Source organism: Gobio gobio, assembly GCF_949357685.1.
Source record: "Gobio gobio genome assembly, chromosome: 13".
Classification (NCBI taxonomy): Eukaryota; Metazoa; Chordata; class Actinopteri; order Cypriniformes; family Gobionidae; genus Gobio; species Gobio gobio.
Window position 1 is genome coordinate 35,154,194 of NC_137106.1, and position 19,926 is coordinate 35,174,119.

A 19,926-nucleotide genomic window follows, 5' to 3' on the forward strand; every position below is an offset into this window, starting at 1 on the left:
AATATGAAACACAAATATAAACACATTGTAGAGTATACAGCAACTTCTTGACATGATGCTATCCAGTATCCGCTGCAGTGTTCAAGTTTTTCCTGATGTCTGTGTGCGCAATAAGTGGACGGGTCAGGGAATATGCTAATGTTTTGTCGTGACGTCACAACGAAACTGCTTAAAAACTATTTGTTTTATTGATTCAGAGTCGACTCATACAATAACTTTATATATGCTTTTATTATATATTCTTTACAGATATGAGTTGTGTCGAGGAAATTTGAACTCTTTAGTGGTGAGATTGTAACCAAACCCAATTGTCTTTTATTCTTGCAAGACAGTTTCTGCAGAGGACAGCCTCACCTAGTGTGGGCTCCCTTATATACATCTTACCCCTCACCCTGCTGTGTTCCTGTTATGCAAAAGGAATTGATGATATGTACCATATAAGGAGGCAAAAACATCTCTCATCTCTAGGCGCCGAATAGAGGAGCCACTTCTAAGAAACAGCAGGATGTGATTTAGACTTTTAACACCTCTTGTAGCAAACACAATTTTAGTTCGTCTTGTTTGACACCTGAGATAGCACACAAGTAATTTTCCACTAAGATCAGTTGTCTGTTGTTATGCAAACACATACATAATATAAAGTAAATACATTCTGCATATAGCAAAATTAATTTCCACTACACTTGTTTCAATGATTCATGCAGTTAAAAATTGTATCCTGCGTTTGTTTTTACAGACATAAACCCAGGAGTGGGGTTTGAACCCACAAGGACACTGGATTTTAAGACCAATGCCTTAACCACTCACATTACTTACCACTCTATGCTGTAATTTTACAAAGTTTTCCTGTTCAAATTGAAAAGCCAAAGTTTTTATGACCAGCAGTGGGGTTTGAACCCAAGAGGACATTTGTTCATTAAATCTTCAGTCTAACACCTTAACCCTCTGGTGCTCTTCGGTCATTTATGACCGAAAATTTTCAGTTTTGAAATGCTGAAAATCACAGCTTCTTCGAAATATGAAACTTGGTGACTTTTCTAGCATTAGGTATGTAAACACACAAAAAAATTGGGGTCATGATTCGAGCATGCTAATTGGTCGTAAAAAGAAAAGTAGCGTTCATTGTCTTCGGTCATAAATGACCGACCATAGGAAATGAATGGTGTGGCTAGCAGCGAGGCTGAGGGACCGTGAGAACGGGCGAGGCCGCGGTCATTATGATGATGAGCGCCAGCTGCATGCCGCATTGGCCTCGTGTCTCACGGAGGAGTGACGGGAGTATAAAGGAGGAGCGACGACAGTGAAGGACGAGAGAGGACCAGGCCTGGACTATGATTTGTGTTTTGTTTACGTTTTGTTTATGTATGTGCGCGGCAGTCGTCCGTGAGGGGCTGCCGCTTTTACTTTAACTTTGTTTGTTTATTCGATTAAAGTTTATTGTTTATTGTTCGCCGGTTCCCGCCTCCTTCTTCCCCGAACCTACATACCTCGTTACAAATGGGAAATCGGCAAAAACACAAAAATTGACAGAATATTTGTGTGTACAATCTACAAATCGGCCACAATGCTGAAAAAAATAAATAAATACACAGCAGTAAAAGGGTGACAATCTAAAACATCAAGAGTGTGATATTGACACATCCACTCACACAAACACACACGCACACATGCACACTTATACACACACACACCTATGAAAAACTGAGCCTATGAACCACATTTTGAATTTTTTAAAATCACAACTTCATCTGAAAAATATGAAACTTGGTGACTTTTCTAGCATTAGGTATGTTAACTCAAAAAAAATTGAGGGCATGATTCGAGCATGCTAAGTGGTCATAAAAAAAAATACTCCCATAGGAAATTAATGGGAAATCTGCAAAAACACAAATTCACAGAAAAAAATCTATATTTCTAACAAAACAAAAATCTTAAACTTTATAATAAATAGTATTTGAGATTTTTTAAATATTTATTCAAATCCATCAAAAAAAATCATTAAATGTGTTCAAAACAGAACTAGGGAATTCTCAAGCCTCTCCATAGAGACCTCTAGTGATTACACCCATGGTTGCATGATTTCTTAAATAATTCCAAAAGAGGCCGCTTCAATATTTTGAAGGCCTAGTCTTTATTTTAACCTGAAATACTGCAATAACAATTTTTTTTTAATCATTTTCAATGGCAAAAATAGACCATAATTATTGCATAAATATAAAAAAATACCATCAACTCATCTCAAAATACAAAATTAAAAAGAGAAAATATTTTTGAAGAAAAATAAATTGCATTGGTTTTACTGCGGTGGAGGAAGTTTAATTTTTAGGTGTCCGGTCACTTATGACCGGGAAGACAACCAATGCAACCCCTAAACGAAGAGCACCAGAGGGTTAACCATTCAGCCATCATGACTGCGTTCAGTAGTTTGAGCCCTCAAATCGTATTCTGCTATTATTTTTGACAGCCATAAACTGATTTTAATCACTCGTGCAGTCAGAAATTATATTTTGCATTTATACAAAAATATGCAAAATCCAATAGGCATTTGTCCATTGGATCTTAGATCCACTCAGTAACACATGCACAATGTTTCTGTATTTATTTGTAACAGATAAAAAGCAGTTCTATGGCTTCTGCAGTCAGAAATAGCATTTTGAATTTATAAAATACTATTTTGCTAAGAGGACATTCGTCCATTAGATTTTAAGTCCAACACCTTAACCACTAAGCCACTAGTTGGTGTCAATGATTTGAGCAGTCAGAAATTATATTTCCATTTATGAATAAAAACAAATAACAATGGACATTTATCCATCGGATCTTAAGTCCAATGCCTTAACTACTCGGCCATCCTGGTAAACTCTCTGCAGTCAGTTTAATGTCTCATATATTACTACTTCATTGTTCAAAATGTGTCAGTTGGTTTGTTTTAAGAAGGACAGAAAACAGAGAGAACAGTATCCCCCGGTTTTACAGACAAGGCTTAAGCCTTGTCCCAGACTAAAAATGCATGTTTGAGCTGTTTAGCTGAAAGCAACTTGCACTGACATATCTTAAAAACTGTCAGTGCCATTGTTTTGTCTCAAGATGCACATCAGTAATGTTTTTTTTCCTATAGGGCACATTTATAAAAGCTACTTAAATGCCCTTATTAAACTAAGGCCCAATCCTGGTATAACCTAGCCCTGTCTGAAACAAGGCCTATATGATTTAAAGTGGATTCAAACTTATTTCCCCTACAAATAAGAAAAATTAAAAAGTATTTTTAGACTTTTTAAGAATGTAGAATTGATTTCAAATTTCTGGATGTTAACATGATTAGTGAAAAGCAGCCTTGATCAATGGAGCAGCAGACGTCTAGTTGAAACTCCCCAGTTGACTGAGCTCACCAAAGAAAACTTAACACCGATCAGGTCCGTTTAATTTCTCCATTACAAGGAGAGTCATGAACAGATGCACTCTTGAGACTAGAGTCTGTTCCGATCCCCTGCGAGCCACAGCTTTCGAAAGAACAAACTGTTAAACTAGCCTAAGTGACACACACTATAGTGTCAGTGAACAAGTCAGTTAAGCCATTTATAAGGGACTCCCATGCCCGCTTATTAAAAGACCCTGGTTTCATTGAGCTGTGCTCAATCATTCTGCCTTTGAAGCTTGGGGGAATGAATCTTGCTATTGATCTAAAAATCAAACTGTTCTCACATGACCGCTGAGAAAAAACACTGACCACTAACAGAACGCTAGCACTGCATGATCACCCACAAAGTGTGGAAGAAAATCATTCATTCATGTCCTAAGAGTAGCTACTATTCAACTACAATGACACTTTTAGTGAATAAAAACTGCATTACCCGCACAGCAGTTCACAATCCCATATTAAAGAGGTAACTAACCATTATATTATGTTGAATGAGAACATTTATTCTTTTATTAATGTGTTCTCATCGCTACTCTTGGCAGTAGTCCAACATCTGGTGCTATTATGATGCATTTCTTAAAAATAAAGGTTCAACAATTCAAACGTTTCAATAGTTCTGCAAAGATTCCTTTTCTTATAAGGAACCATTTTTTCTGTATAGGGTTTTTCACTTGACTATATGATTGTTTAAAACGTCTCGAACTTCATTAAAACTGGGGTCAGGGGACTCCTCTCGGCCATCCTTTTTTAACCGTCAGAAATTGTATTCTGCATTTATTTTTAACAGATATAAAGCAGTGTCGAAGAAAAGGGACACTAATATTTTACATATTAAAATATACACCTAACTTCATATTATTGGATGGGAAATCATAGCTAGAGATCAAGTTTAAAGCCCAACATAGATGCCCAAACATATTTTTTAAAAACGTTCTGCGGGGAACAAGTCATTGGGTTTCACACACCTTTGATTGCAATGACCTTTCATCACCTTTCCCAGTTGCTCGTGATAATTGGATGAAGACTTTTTTTTTTTTTTTAATGTTTAAAGATTACACTCGTAGTGAAATATCAGCTGATTTAAAGGATTAGTTCACTTTAAAATGATCCCATGATTTACTCACCCTCAAGCCATTCTAGGAGTATATGACTTTCTTCTTTCTGATGAACACAATCGGAGTTATATTAATAAATATCCTGATGTTTCCAAGCTTTATAAAGGCCAGACCGTATGACGTCGGACGTACTGTAAGCGTTTTTGAACTGCAAGAGGCGTTACACTTTCTGCGTAAATTGAATAGGCTGTCTGGCGGAAGCTAGATATTTTATGTTATAAAGCTTTTAATATATATATATTATTTATTACACAAATATTTATATGAAGTCCCCCAATGAAAATGTTTTGATTTACATGACTTAGGCCTGAAAGACATTTCCAAATATTTCCAGATTATCCGTGAGCGTGGAAACTCTGTAAAAACAGTTCACCATCAGACTATAGAGCCCTTTTTAAATATCAAATTGTGTACTTTGTACTTTCAAATTTAACCAAAAATATCTTTTGATTCTGTTGTCCTATAAACTGTAAAGGAAACAAGGATAATTGTTATTGCCGTCTCTTAGACATTTCACAGAAAACGACTGTACCACTTTCTAAAAACATGTAGCCTAGGTTAAAATGAGATGTAGACAGCATGATAAAGTTTTTGCTCTCTAACCTGCGTCACCTCTGCGAGCTTCGAGCCCACGCCGGTCCCCTCTGAGCTGTAACTCTGTCCTGTTTACCCAGCACTTTTTCCTCTGAGACGGATCAATAGAAAGGCTTCATCATCCCGCTCATCAGAGACAGACAGCCCTAACGAGGCTCAGAAAAGCTGACTGCTCACTTTTACACTGAGCGGAAAGGACCGTAGGGGGCACGGAGGGTTACATTGGAAAGAGGAACAGAGATCCAGTAAGTAATGAACACTCGCAACCCATTTTACATTCGTGAACTTGTGTATAGGCCTATATATTCATAAATGTATAACATTATCCAACTACCCCTTAAGGCCACAAATGTGCATTAATAAAGTAAATATGGTCAGTTTTGATTCCATGATGTCTTTTTAAGATGGAGACAGAATATTTAATACATTTCTACACACTTTAATTACATATCTTTAATACTTTATTTCTATCCTCCATGCCACCATTTTTGTGATGTGCAGTTCTCAGATGTAAATGCACATTTGTTTAATGGTTATACGAACATGTAATATATATATATATATATATATATATATATTATTTTATTTATTTTTTCAAATATGAAGAGTTTGGAAAATGAAACGTATATTATTAATCTTGTGATTATATACATTTATTATTCATCCGTGTAAATTTAGAAATCAGAAACAGGTTTTTATCTATGGTATTCAAAGAATTAGAAAATATGGTTTCCATTAAGGACAGTACAAACAAAAAAAACTGTTAAAACCATTCATGTATTGTAGGGATGCACGATATCAACGACACAACATCAGAATCGGGTGATAAACGCTGAAAATAGAAAAATCGTCCGATATGAAAAATTCTGCTGATATGATAACATGTTGATATGAGCTTGCAATAACTCACGTGTGCAAGGACTGCTATTGCGATAAGTTCATGTCAGCCGTGTGGTCATTCTTGAAGTGAAAACAAGCAAATACATTGCATGTATGGTGATTATATTGACAAGTTTTTAAACGCTGCCTTGAATTTGTGAATCAACGCAGGATTGCCAGGTTTTCCCAACAAAACTAGCCCAAAAAAAAACACAATCGCGTCCACTCTCTAGTTGAAAAACATCGGCATATCGGCAGAAATCCAATATCATGCATCCCTAATGTATTGAATACATTAAAGATTTTGTGAAATATCAAAGCCTTTTATCTATTATTTTGTTTTGTTTTTAATCTTATAAAAAGAATAAAAATATATTCTCTTATATTTTTGTATCCATAACCCTGGCATTTTTGTTTGTTTTTATTTGTTCCTGTTCTGTAATTGTTGTTCAAGCAATACAATTTTTTTTTTAAATATTCTTTTAATGGTGAGTAAGAGATTGTAATTTGAGAGTTAATTCTGAAAGGCCAAAGAAAGTATTCTTGCAAATGGCAGGCGAGAGTACATATTTATATATCCACTACAATATGGCCAAGTTTGAGGAGAGGGAATTTTATGCACAGTTGCATTGATGTGTGTAACTATGTGGAAACAACCAGATACTCATTCAGACGACAAAAACATGGCAGAAGACCTGGGGAAATACAGCATGTTCTTCTCATTGTACTTTGTAAAGCACTACTGCCACCATGAGGTGGGGAAAACAACATTACTATTGTATATTTCATTATGGCTGCATTTTACAATTTCACACCAGTAACTGTTTACCATGTCTTCTTGCCCAAAGAGATTTGTGTCTGCAAATATTAAACCAAGAATAAATGTGCATTTCCATTTAATTTAACCGTTTCAATTGAACGCAACAATACTTTTATATACCGGGGCTTTCTCTGTTAGGCTAAAGTTGTTAATTCCAAAAATCTTAATTCCAAGTATCACTGCTTATATATAATTGTGTATGATGCTATATAAACTATTAAGCTACTTATAAATAAACCATTTAAGAAAAAGCAAGAACAGAATCATGAAGAGAAACCGTCTTTAATGTTCTTCCCCCCATGTTAATAGTGATTCATACAAAAAATTAAAGACAATTGCTCCAACAAGAAAAAGAACCTCATCACTGTAAGACACCGTCAGAATGGATGCTTGATATTCACTGAATGTTAAAAATCCCATTAGTATGGCATCACATAACTGAAAACATCAGTGGCTACTGTTTAACAGAAACTGGCAAAACCGTGGTGGATCAGCACGAGAATCACATTTCAAGCAATACTTCTGTCAGATATTGTGGAAGGTCTGAAAGCATGAAACCAATAGATTTAGAGTGATGGCTCTTAAAAGCAGAGTTTATAAATCTTAAAAATCCCGAGATGCACTGAAATAACCAGTTGCCAGAAAAAACTAGAAGAAAAAAATTTGGGAGATGGAGACTTCACATGTAAAACAGACTCAAGAAAAACAGTAAGGCAACTGCACCTCAAAAAACTAGAGTAACCACACGTTGGCCTTGAAGAAATTATGCAAGACTGGAAGCATCTTCTCAACGTCGATCCTTTCGATCAGACTTACGATCTCTATCACTTCTGGAGGACCTTTTCCCTGACCTGCTTCCTTCTGAATTCGTCCTCTTCCTGTCAGGTTTGGAGCTTTTGTCTTTGGACCCCTTGCTTTCCCGTCCGCTGCCTTTGGAGGACTTGTGTCCCCTCTCGCTGCCACTCTTCCGACGCTCCCTGTCTGACGGTCTCCGGCGGCGTTTGTGGTCTCGGCCGTCTCTATCCCTCCCACGGCTGCGGGAGCGTGAACTGGAAGACGACGAGGAGGAGCCAGAGGAACTGCTGCTGGAGCCACTAGAAGAGGAGCTGGATCCACTGGAGGAGGAGCTTGAAGAGGAACTGGAAGAGGAGCTGCTGCTACTTCGGCTCTTGCTCTTCTTTTCCCGGACTTTGGCTCGTCCGCGAGCGTCATCAGCCTCCTCGCCAGCCTCCTTTGTGTCCGCTGTGGCTCCTTGCGGTTGGACTGATGGTTCCTGGCTCGGCTCTTGAGTAGGACCTTTGGGGTCAGGTTCAAGCTGTGGCTGTTGGGTCTCAGGCGCAGCGTCTTCTTGTGTGGCGTCATGTTCTGTCACATCAGGGGTTGGGACATCCAGAGGCTCTTTACACTCCTCAGGCTGTGTTTCCATGAGGCTTTCAGGGGTTTTCTGAGAGTCCATTACGACGTCCTGCTGAGTCTCATTCTCTTTCTCCTGCTCTTCCTCCCTTTTCACATTACCTACCTCTTCAACTATGGCTTCTGGACTCTCAACCTGCAGCTTACTCTGTGTCTGAGCCTCCCTCACAACTTCAGTGACTTCCATCTGCTCTTCCTCGTCTTCCTTAACCTCAACCGTTCCCACATCCTCCTCCTCGTCCTCCTCCTCATCTTCCTCCTCTGCCTTCCTCTCACTCTCCTCATGTTTATCCTTCTCCTCAGCCTGCTGCTGCTCCCCCTCCCTCTCCCTCTCTCTAATCTCTGAGCTCTCCTCTCCTTCCTCCTCCACCACTACTACTACATCTTCCTCCTCATCCTCAATCTCAACATCATGCCTGTTACCTGTCCGCCCTACTCCAGCCTTACCCTCCTCTGGATCTTCTTTCTTCGTCTCTTCAGCCCGACGGCTATCCTCCATTTCTCTGTCACCTGTCCTTTGGGACTGACGCCTTGGCCGAGCCTCCATTTTGTTGAGTTGCTCTGCAAAAGCTTCACGTCGCTCATCAAACACACCTGGAAAGTTGACAAAAATACATATGTGTATAAGCCTTGAAAGTTTAGGTAATGTTGCCAGTCTATATGGAGTCAGAAAGCTCTCAGATTTCATCAAAAATGGGCTTAATTTGTGTTCCGAAGATGAACAACGGCCTTACGGGTTTGGAACATCATAAGGATGAGTAATTAATGACAGAATTCATTTTTAGGTGAACTAACATTTTAAAGCTATGAGCAATGAACATTAGATAAAATGTATATACTAGGTGTAAACAGGGTCTAAATTATAACTTTAAAGCAAATAACAAGAAACACTTACCATTTAATTTTTTCTGAGACTCCTCCAGGAGCTTTTGAGTAGCGGAGCACATTCGCCCAGGCAGGTAGAAGATCGGGGGCTTGGTCTTAGTGCGAATGAACTTGATGAGCTTAGTATTGTGTGCATTCCACTCTTCTTGCTGAAAATACATGAGAACAGCACAACGCATGTATGGAAAAGTCAGACCAAGGACAGTCTATCCAACAAAAAAAAAGAATTACTGCAAGCATACAATAAAAAGCCCTGCAGCCGAGACATACCAGTTGAGCGAGCTCCACTTTGTGCTCCAGCAGACGCAGCTCCGTTTGTTTGGCACGTCTTTCTTCAAAGAGCTCTCTCCTTTCACTCTCCACTTTTTTACGCTCCTGTTCTGCCTGCACTTCCAATTTCTGCTCAATTTCTTGTCGTCGTTTTAACTGGAGGGGGGGGGGAGAGACACATGAAGTTTTAAAATTAGACCAGCACGTTTCAGATATATTCTGACTTGGTGTTGTGCGCAATTTAAGTATCAAGATGAACTGAATGCAAAAAATGGGTTGGAAATAATTAGGGATGAAACGGTATGGAAATTTAACATCACGATTATATTGACCCAAATTATCACGGTTATCAATATTATCACGGTTTTGTTCAAACGAGATGAAAGTATTAAAAAAGAACAGATGCACACACTTCAAATATAAAACTTGTTGAAATGTTTTAAAATCAACAAACAACAAATAAATTAAGCAGCTCTATGCACTTTTTTAAGCTAGATTCTGTGGGATTTCCTTCCTTAATGGCTGTCGTCAATAGCAACGCATAACGCATAAATAATAATAATTTGTCGTAAATACAATCTAATATTATCTCTGATGAGAATATTGCTTGAGAATATATTTACTGTGTTCAGCAATTCAGCAATGATGCATTTAAATCTAGCATGTTTTGTGTTAGAGCCCAAACAGTATCCTAGTGAAATGAAGCATATCCATATTTCCATATGATTTGACAGTTTATTTTATTAAATATCAAAATGTGTGCATCATACCTGACACCTAAATGATCACTTTACAGTCAGTTCTATGACTGTCATTCTCTTCAAATGCTATTGAAGTTTGAAACATGTATAATGTTACCAATGTTGTATGTAACTTTAGAGATGGTCCCTAAATTCATTTCAGATGCGCTGTGGTTCTGCTGTGTTTTTTTTTTACTATTTTCGCTGCTGAAATAGAACAAAAACAGTCAACCACGGTATGATGAGTGAATCTCCTGCGTACATCGCACGTTTAAATCTGCTCTGAGTGTAGATTACAGCAAGAGAGAGAGCGGTGCGCGCTCTGAACATAACTCCAGCTAATCTGAGAGCCTCTGATTATGAGACATTGCATTCAGAAACTCAATATAAACACGTGTGAGTGGTTATAATGCGCAACGCGATTATAACAGACAGCTTTTGAGAAGACTATAATAAGTTCAACAGCCATGTGACTAGTGTGCAGCCGAAATAACGTTACACCCGCAAATGGCGGTTGTTAATGTCAAGCCCTGATTATTATCCCTTAAATGTCACCCTAGTCTTGTCTGAATTTGTTCGTTCACTTCACATTATAATTTGCCAGACGTAGTTTTGGTATTGAGGTCAAAGTCCACTTGCCTTGCGTTCGTAGTTTTGAAGTGTTCCCCCTATTACAGTGACTTTCTTCTGGCATGTTCTGAAGACAGGGTGACCACATCTTCGATTAAGTTTCCCTCAGGACTTTTGTAAAAGCCAAAATATGACCACACCTCAGATTTGGTCCTTTTAGAGGCTGAACAATCCCCGAGTGCTGTCACTGCCTTTTTTCATTTCTTCTCATTCAAAAACAGCGCTGCGCCAGATTGACGCTGACTGGACAAGATTTACCGCAAGTTTTCACAATCGTGATAATCACACGCAGTTTTAATGATAATTACATTTTATATGATATTACTAACCGTCACTAAATTTTATCGTGGTTTATCGTGAAACCGGTAATCGTTTCATCCCTAGAAATAATTCAGCTTTGGAGGACCCGTTGAAAAAATTATTTAGTCTAGACTAGGGATGGGCAAATTTTGTCCTGGAGGGCCACTGTCCTGCAGAGTTCAGCTCCAATTAGGATTGGGGCCAATAGACGATGCCATCATCGATGGCTGACAGACATTGCGATGTTGAGCCGGCTTTGTGATATTGTTTCCATGGCGACGCGTCATGCTTGTCTCATGACTCACTTCAGCCAAAAAAAAGAGCTTTATGACAGATGTATCGCTTTTATTTCCTTTTTTGTTGTCAAAATTTACAAACTTGCTTAAAGGAACACGCCGACTTTTGGGGACTTTAGCTTCTTCACCGTATCCCCCAGAGTTAGATAAGTCCATACATACCATTCTCATGTCCGTGTGTGCCATAACTCTGTCTTAGCACAAAGACTGGAGGTAAACGGCTCCAGCTAGCCTACTGCTCAATAAGTGACAAAATAATGCCAACATTTTCCTATTTACATGTTGTTATGTGTAGTTACATCGTGTACTAAGACCGACGGAAAATGAAAAGTTGCGATTTTCTAGGCCGATATGGTTAGGAACTATACTCTCATTCCTGCGTAATAATCAAGGAACTTTGAGTCGTCCCAAGGGTGCAGCAGTGCAATGATACTATGCAGCAACTAAAATAGGCTAACTTCCGTCAACATAACCAACGTGACAACCTGCTTGCACAGAGCGTGCTGGGGAATATTTTCAGGCGCTGCGTGATATCATTGCTGCAGCAAAGTTCCTTGACCATTACGCAGGCACGAGAGAATAGTTCCTAACCATATCAGTCTAGAAAATCGCAACTTTTCATTTTTTAGTTACACAATGTAACTATACACATCAAAACATGTAAATAGGAAAATGTTGGTGTTATTTTGTCACTTATTGAGCAGTAGACTAGCTGGAGCCATTTACCTCCAGTCTTTGTGCTAAGCTAGGCTAGCGGTGCAGGGTTTTTCCTGGGCCAAAAATGGTCTTCGGTGGTGGCTGACAGACAAGGTCATCCATACACACACACAGTAAAAAAGTACCCTACCCACACGATCTGCAAGCGCAACACTGACAATAAATTTTAAATAAATTCGAAGAAAGTTTGTCATTTTTGCTTAGCTTATTTTGATACCTTGATGTTTGTTTTTGTTCCTCATTTTTTACACTATTTATAGATAATAGTTTTGGTATATAATCATATCAATATTAAAAAAAAAGCCAAATTTTCTGCCATATACAATTTCATAAAATGATCAGCTAGCTAAAAACAACTTTGTTCTGGGTTCACCTCACTCCAGTCTAAACAATGATTTTAGGCTCTTTATTTTACTACACATTGAGAACATATATAAGCTGAAAGACTGTGGATAATTAAAACTTATTCTTACTAGCCACTCTAGCTAAATTGGGTAAACACACTTGTGTTCCCATTTCTGATTCGAGTAACTGATTTGTGCGTTTCAGTCAATGTTGGACAGATCAGTTGTTCTAACCAGTCGTTAAAATGATTCGGTTCATAGGAGTCATTAGGTTGCGAATGGGACATTAGCAGACGCATTGTGTGCGAAACCCATCTGTTAGAACATCGCAAAAGATTTGTCAACAAGCAGGCAAGCAGCATTAGCAGCTCAACTTCTTTGTCTACTTACTACTTCTTCGTCGTATCAATGTGTGCTCGGCAAGACCGTTTTTTGCTTGAGCGCCACCAAGTCAGGTTTTACTGTCACTTCAGCAGCTCCAGACACGTGAACAAAAGCGCCGATCTCATTGGTCAGCCAGTTTTTAAAGAGCACCTATCATGGCATTTAAAATGTTCCAAATATTGTTTTAGAAGTCCCCAACAACAGTTTTGCATGCATGCAATGACAAAAAAGACTTTAGTTTTCTTATAATATGCATTTATTTTTACCTGTTTTGACAGCGATTCTCAAATGATTCCTTTAGTGATTCACTTTTCAAAACCCCGCCTTTACGTGACGCTAATCTGCGGTGATTGGTCCGATGACCCAGTCAGTTGTGATTCGTATAGTCTGTGCAGATATTCTCGGAAACGGAACGCCCATCAAAGTCTTCTAATGACAGTAATTTGTTAATATGTGTCAGGAGTTATGAATATGAAAACCGCGTCGGTACTGTTTGATTGTAATATGAGCCTCAGCTGATCTCATTCATAAAAAAACTCCTCACGAAGACTCGCGACAAATCAACATCCCTCAGGGCTTTTAGCTCAAAAGTGTGCAGATGAGGAGACATATTGATAGATTCTCATATGTCTGTGTCAAATTTCTAAACAGAGGAGTATTTTTTATTCAATACTTCCTCAAAATGGGCAGAAATAGCCTAATCATGAGCGATTGAGTCTCTTGTGTTGTTTTCAATTCATACTGGCAGCCGGAGGGCGCTCTGTGCACATGTAATCCATATATGGTACAGACAGACGAAGAAGATACCATGTGCCATAATAAAAGTCCATAATAAAAGCTTCCTGAGATCGCGAAACATACATTTGACGACTAATAATAAACACTCAATCGCGACGATGTATGGTTTGTCTTCAAGCCACTTAGTCTTCAAATGCTCATCCTTGGGCAGATGAAAAAAGTTTGCTTTTGAGTCGCACTTCAGAACACAGCGTCTCGTGGCCATGATGTTTTCTAGTTTTCACTGGCGTCTTGGAGCGCAATAAGTGGGCGTATCGTATTCAAATAACTTGACAAGTTGACGTCATCTAGTCAGAGAAAAAGCTTCGGTCTTCTAACGATTCTTAAAAATGACTCCGAGTCGACTCTTACTTTTGAAAGAAAATAACTATATATACGGTGCACTGTCATATTTCAAGCTATCACAGGATGTTTTTGTTCACTTAGATCTATGTTACACACTACATGAAAGGTAAATTTCAAAATTCCATGATAGGTGCTCTTTAACGTGCCGCGTCAAAATAAAACAAAAAACGAACCAGAGGCGTTTTTTTTTTTTAAATTGACGCTTTTACGCCTGGCGTTTTGCGCGTCGGTGCACACTCACATTGGCGCCCTTTGTTTAGTCACGAGGCATTAAACGTCAGCGATAAACGCACGCGAAAATCGTCCCGGTGTGAACAGGCCTTAAGACTGCTTATTTTGAAGAGTGCGAGTGGGGGAGGAGCTCTCTGATCGTTCGCTCTGTCACTCAGTTAACACCCCATCACAAGCACAGCAGTCATCTACTTCAATCATAAAATCACAATAACTGATCAAATAGGCTTTGGTGGGACAAATTTGTTTTGGTGGCCGGCAAAAAAATTCAATGTAGTAAAAACCCTGCGGTGGGTGCGTCAGACATACGCCACGCACAGATGAGAATGGTATGTATGGACTAGGGCTGTAACGATTTGACAAAATAAAAATCTCGATTAATTGAACATTTTACCTCGATTACGATTATTTTGCTCAGTTTTTTTTTTGCTTACCTTTTTTGCCCTCATAGTTCACTGATAAGGTTTGTACTGCAAGTATTTTCTACTATTAAAGGTGGGATATTTTTTTATATGAAAAAGTGCATTTCTTTGTGATTTAAAACACGGTTCACTTTCAGCAGTTATTGTCTGTGGGGCATATTTCTGTTTGTTGTACATCAGATACAGATAAATTAACATTACATTACATTTATTTGAATGCATTAATGAGAGCGATTGTGTGTGAATTAATCATACCGTCTCTATTAATTATGAAGCTGTGGTTTGTACTTACTTCAAAGGTATTAAAATCTATGCTATAATGGTTGAGTTTCTAAGCTACTTTAGTGATAAATCACAGGACAGCGTTGACAATAGCGGTGTCTCATTTCATTTAATTTTGAAGGCTGCATCCTCTGGAGGACACATCCTGTGAAGGATGGGGTATACGGAGTGTCCTTAATCAGAATTGAACGAGACGTCCTCCGTAGGACACACAGGCACAAAGAATCACGTTGCTATGCCAACATGTTCACAGTGGAGTTGCGCTCACACCAGTTATATGAATGAAAATTATTTATAACTTGAAAATGACTATGAAATGTTTCTTGCCTTGACAGCAAAGTACTGTTCTGAATGTTTAAAAATCACTAAACAGTTGTAATCCTGTTTACCACAACTATCTATTTGAGGTAATACAGCTTAAAAACAAAAACAAGCTTGAAACTACTTAAGTTTAAACACCACATCTTCGCTTGCATGTATATCTGCCAGCGGCGCCATTTTTTTCTAATAATATTTAAAAAACATGACGGTCGTTAATGGCGACACAAAGAATTGTGGGTTATCTGCAGCAGCGAAGGATACACCTCATGCACACTCCGAATTCCTGAAAAGGGAGCATTTGAAGGTCGCATTCGGAGTGCCCTACTTACTTTTCTGAAATGAGACAGCCTTGATGACGCATGCAGCCTTCAAATGCGACCTCTGGAGGACGCAACCTTGCAAAATGAGACACAGCTAATGAGTTTCTGCGCTCCTCTCTGCGCGCGATCTTCACGCGATGTGCGAGCTACTGTCTGTGAGTGTTCGTGTGTCACAATATATCAGGCATTAGTTCAACATAATACACATCTGATGGTCTCAAATCGCTTCAATGTTCAAACTGGCAGGCCTTAAAACACATACAAATGACAAAGCTTTGTGATGACGCAAGTGAAAGGGATCTGGCGCATGTTGTCAGAGGCACGACACGGCTCTCTGTGTCACAGAAAAAAAAGTTCATGAGCACTGAACGTTTTCCATAACGTTGTTCTTGAATAGTGCACAATCGCTTTAATGTTCAAACTGGCAAGCCTTTAAACGCATTTAATTGACAAACTTCATGAGGACGCAAGTGAAAGTGATCTGGCTTCGGGGCTTGTAATAGTAATTCTGAGCATCTATAAACACAGATAACTGCTCCTGCATCTTTGCGTGTGCCTGCAAACTGCACTTGATGTGACTGACAGGGCGGCGTCACGTGAAAACCGAAATAACCGACATGGGAAAATAACGTTGGTTAGAGGTTCTAAATTTCGGTTTCGATTAGTTTTCGGTTAATCATCCAGCCCTAGAATGGACTTATCTAACTCTGGGGGATACGATGAATAAGCTAAAGTCCCAAAAAGTTGGTGTGTTCCTTTAACATGTCTTATATTCCGATTCTCAAATATGTGCAAGGGAGTGCGTTTTGTCATTTAAAAACCTTTCTAAATTATCTTGATCTATAACGTGAGATGGGCGCCACCACGTTAGTTGGCGCAGCAGTTCAGAAAGTCCTGTCAGTTGGATTTACAACACATGTTGTGAATACATCAGTTTCTCCCAAAATACATGCAAGTCAGTCAAGTGGCCAGTAAACTGGGAGAAGAATAGAGTAAACTTTATAGTTACTTACATTACGTGTATCTGATATGAATAAAGAACGCAAGCAAATTATATTTGAATGGACTGTTATTGCTGCTTCCATTGACACGAGTGTGTATTTTAAAAACTATAAACATAATGTTTTGTTAGTACTTATGTGTATTTCAATGTCCGAAACCTAAAATAAACATTATGAGGTTGAAAACACTGAACTGATTTTAACTTGAGCGCTGCGTTTTTAGAACGCCCTGTCATGCGCAAGATGGTGCATGACGGGGAATCATGCCCACCTACCCCCAACCCCGATGTCATCGCCCATCATGATGTTTCACAGTAGACTCCGGCCAATGTCAATTTAGTAGGCATCGCCCAATCCTAGCGCTAACCCTAATCAAACACACCTGAACCAGTTAAGCAATGTCTTCAAGATTACTAGAAGGCTACAGGCAGGTGAGTTAAATCAGGGTTGGAGCTAAACTCAGTGGCCCTCTGGGACTGAGTTTGCACATCCCTGTTCTAGATGAATTTATCAGAAAATTCACTCAAAAAGGAACCAAAAAAAAAGGCAACATTAAAAAAAAAGGCAACATTAAAAACAAAAAAAAAACCTAGTACAAAACTCATAGCATATTTATACCCGATCTGTGGACACAGTAGACTCCTGTTTAAACTTCTGCAATGTTCCCATCAATAGGCCAAACATGCGCCGGTTTCTGAATGAGGAAACAAATTAATCATTTTTTTATTAATTCAAGAAAACAAGGAAATAAATGATTAAAAGCTTTGCAGACATTGCCCAAAACAAAAGAAGTACCTCTGTTTTCCTCTCTCGTCCATGGTCTGATCTTGAATAAGATCTCGGCGCGTACGTTCTTTGGAGGTAGCAACCACAGATGACTGCAACGCTGGCTATAGATAGAAAACAAAAGCAAGATTCAAACAATTAGGGGACAAATCTACATGGAGGGAGGAGGGGGGCAAATCTAGTTTGCATACTTTTTTGACGTCATCATCATCCTCAGCGTCGCTGTCATGGCGTGAATCTCTCCTGGCTCGCTGATCCCCGGCAAGCCTAGTTTGACAAGGTAAGTAGTAAATACATTTGAAAAAATGCAAACAAATATTATTTCTTAACATATCCAGAAATCAGGTACTTGGTGAGATATGCCTCACCTCAAGAGTGCCCCTTCGATGTCTCTCTGTTTGGCTGGGGGTCCTACACCGCTATCTGAGAGTCCACGCCTGAGAGGGGTTGAAAGAAATTAAGGAAAAATCCAACATGTACTTATTAGAAGCATTTACCTAGAAAAGAACAGATTGTTACCTCAGCAAATTGATTCCACGCCCCCTACCTCCACCTGGGCCTGTGATGGTCAGTCTCCTATTTTGACCCGGTCTGGAAAAGGCAAGTTACAAGATGCACCATTAATAAGCACAGATTTAAATAAAAGTACAGCAAATTTAACCAACTATAACCGTACAACTTCTTGCTCAGCAACATACATAAGCTTCACAATCACAATCTAGGTCAGTGAATGTTAACTGACAAGCAACGGACATAGACAACAATAAAAGCAATTATAAAATACTGATAGGAGGGATTATCAACATTTAAAAATGGAAGAGAAACCGCTTTGCTGCATTCTCTCATATTTTATAATACTTTGGCAAAAAATAATCTCATTCAGCACAGAATCCAAAAAAAAAAAAAATCAAACCACCCACAAAACATGAGCTAAAGTATTCAAGAATAAAAACAAAAACATAAAATAATTAAAATTAAGCCAACCACAATGCATTTTGCACATTTTAATTATCCTTATTTTAATTCAAGCCCGTTCATTTTCATCATAGGGAAAATGATTCAGTAAAATAACTTGTTAATCTTTAAACTAAAGACAGACCTACTGTGGTCTACTCAAATGAAGCACTGTGGATAATGTTGACTCAGTATCCCTACACACAAACCGTGTAAGCACTTTATTCAATTTCTGTAGATGTCCAACCTGTTGGATCAAATATTTAAAATATACAGTCTTTAGGTTGTTTCTACATTAATTTGGAGATTAAATGTAAAATTAAAATATACACATATATTAAAAACCTTAATGCTGGGTGCGGTTAATTACAGAAAATGTAGGATTAATTAGGTTTTTTTTTTAACGATTGACAGCAGCAAAAAAAAAAAAAAAAGACAAGCCCTACATTGTCCCGTCCAAACACAGTTTCAATAAAAAAAAATAAACATACGCCTCTAAAGTGTATCTAGAGACCATTTTTGTTTACTTTTATAGGACAACAAATTACATCTCCAAAGCTTTGAATGAAAAACCAGCATCACTTCCCATTCAGACAAATACAAAGCAGGAAGTTCCTGCAGGACTAATGTATAACCTTTACTATTTGGATGTAGATAAACCATAAAGACCAATCTTCAAAGAGAACCTTGTTTTTAATCAAATTAACATGTTACGGAGGCTAGATTTAAAACCAGTCTTCATTTTACCGAATGTATTTTATAATGCGTATGTGCTTTCAAACAGAGATAGGCTGCTAGCTCTCCAGTTTAGAAATGTATGGGTCCTAGGTGAATTAGATAGCTGTGAGATAGCTACATGAATAGCTATATTTAACACAGCATAAACATAAAGATTAATCAGTGTAATATGTCGATGATTTCATCGCTAAAATTAAACACATGTGATACTTTAGCTTGTGCGCTAGCTGCAGTCTTAGCTTGCTAACAGGCCCTGCTTTATTTTCCACCAAATAAAGGTTACTGATTCAAACGCTTTCGGCAAGTAATACCTCAATTCAGTCGGATCTCTGCCGGTTAGTTTTCGAATATTTTCGTCCACGCTCTTTAAGCTTTCCTTGGCTTTTTCCAGCTGGTCTTGCAAACTTCGCACGGCCACCGCCATCTTGCTCTTCGTTTTCCAGCAGTGCGTGCAACGTCGTGCGCGCGCTCGACTCAAGGCGAGTAGCACTGATCACATGGGCGGTCCTGCATATCTAAACCCACACACAGGTGGCGCGCAAGGACCGCCCATGTGATTGACAGGATCACCGTCAATAGTTACAGATGGTTATGAGAAGAAAAAACGATATATTTGTTATCTATCTCTCTTAACTGCATCTCTTTTTTTCTTCTGTATCTGTAATGCGTTGTTCTTAATAATAATAAAAGAAAAACTAATTAATATCAGTGTCAGACTTCACCGGCGGAAGCAAATATGTTTCCGTCACAAATGGATCTTTTACCCTTCATTGCAACATAATCTCAGATCTTCAAATATGGCTGATAACAGAGACTAACGTCCCTAGATTTTTCAATCATGAAAAATATTCCAAATACAAGAAACCCCATAAATGGATTAACTATATATTTTTTGGTGTTTTTTTTAATTATTCATTTTGAGC

General features: G+C 38.5%; 1 protein-coding gene across 1 annotated transcript; it reads right to left on the bottom strand.

The window, feature by feature from the left end:
• Window positions 1-7,089: 7,089 nt before the first annotated feature.
• On the bottom strand, window positions 7,090-19,488 carry pnn (pinin, desmosome associated protein). The gene is made up of 9 exons (XM_079833753.1): window positions 19,315-19,488; window positions 17,831-17,902; window positions 17,680-17,748; window positions 17,503-17,578; window positions 17,321-17,415; window positions 17,144-17,219; window positions 9,395-9,550; window positions 9,135-9,273; window positions 7,090-8,833 (listed from the first exon to the last, which is right to left on the bottom strand). The coding sequence occupies exons 1-9, from the start codon at window positions 19,425-19,427 to the stop codon at window positions 7,614-7,616; spliced, it is 2,016 nt and encodes a 671-aa protein (XP_079689879.1). The 5' UTR covers window positions 19,428-19,488; the 3' UTR covers window positions 7,090-7,613.
• Between the last annotated feature and the right edge of the window lie 438 nt (window positions 19,489-19,926).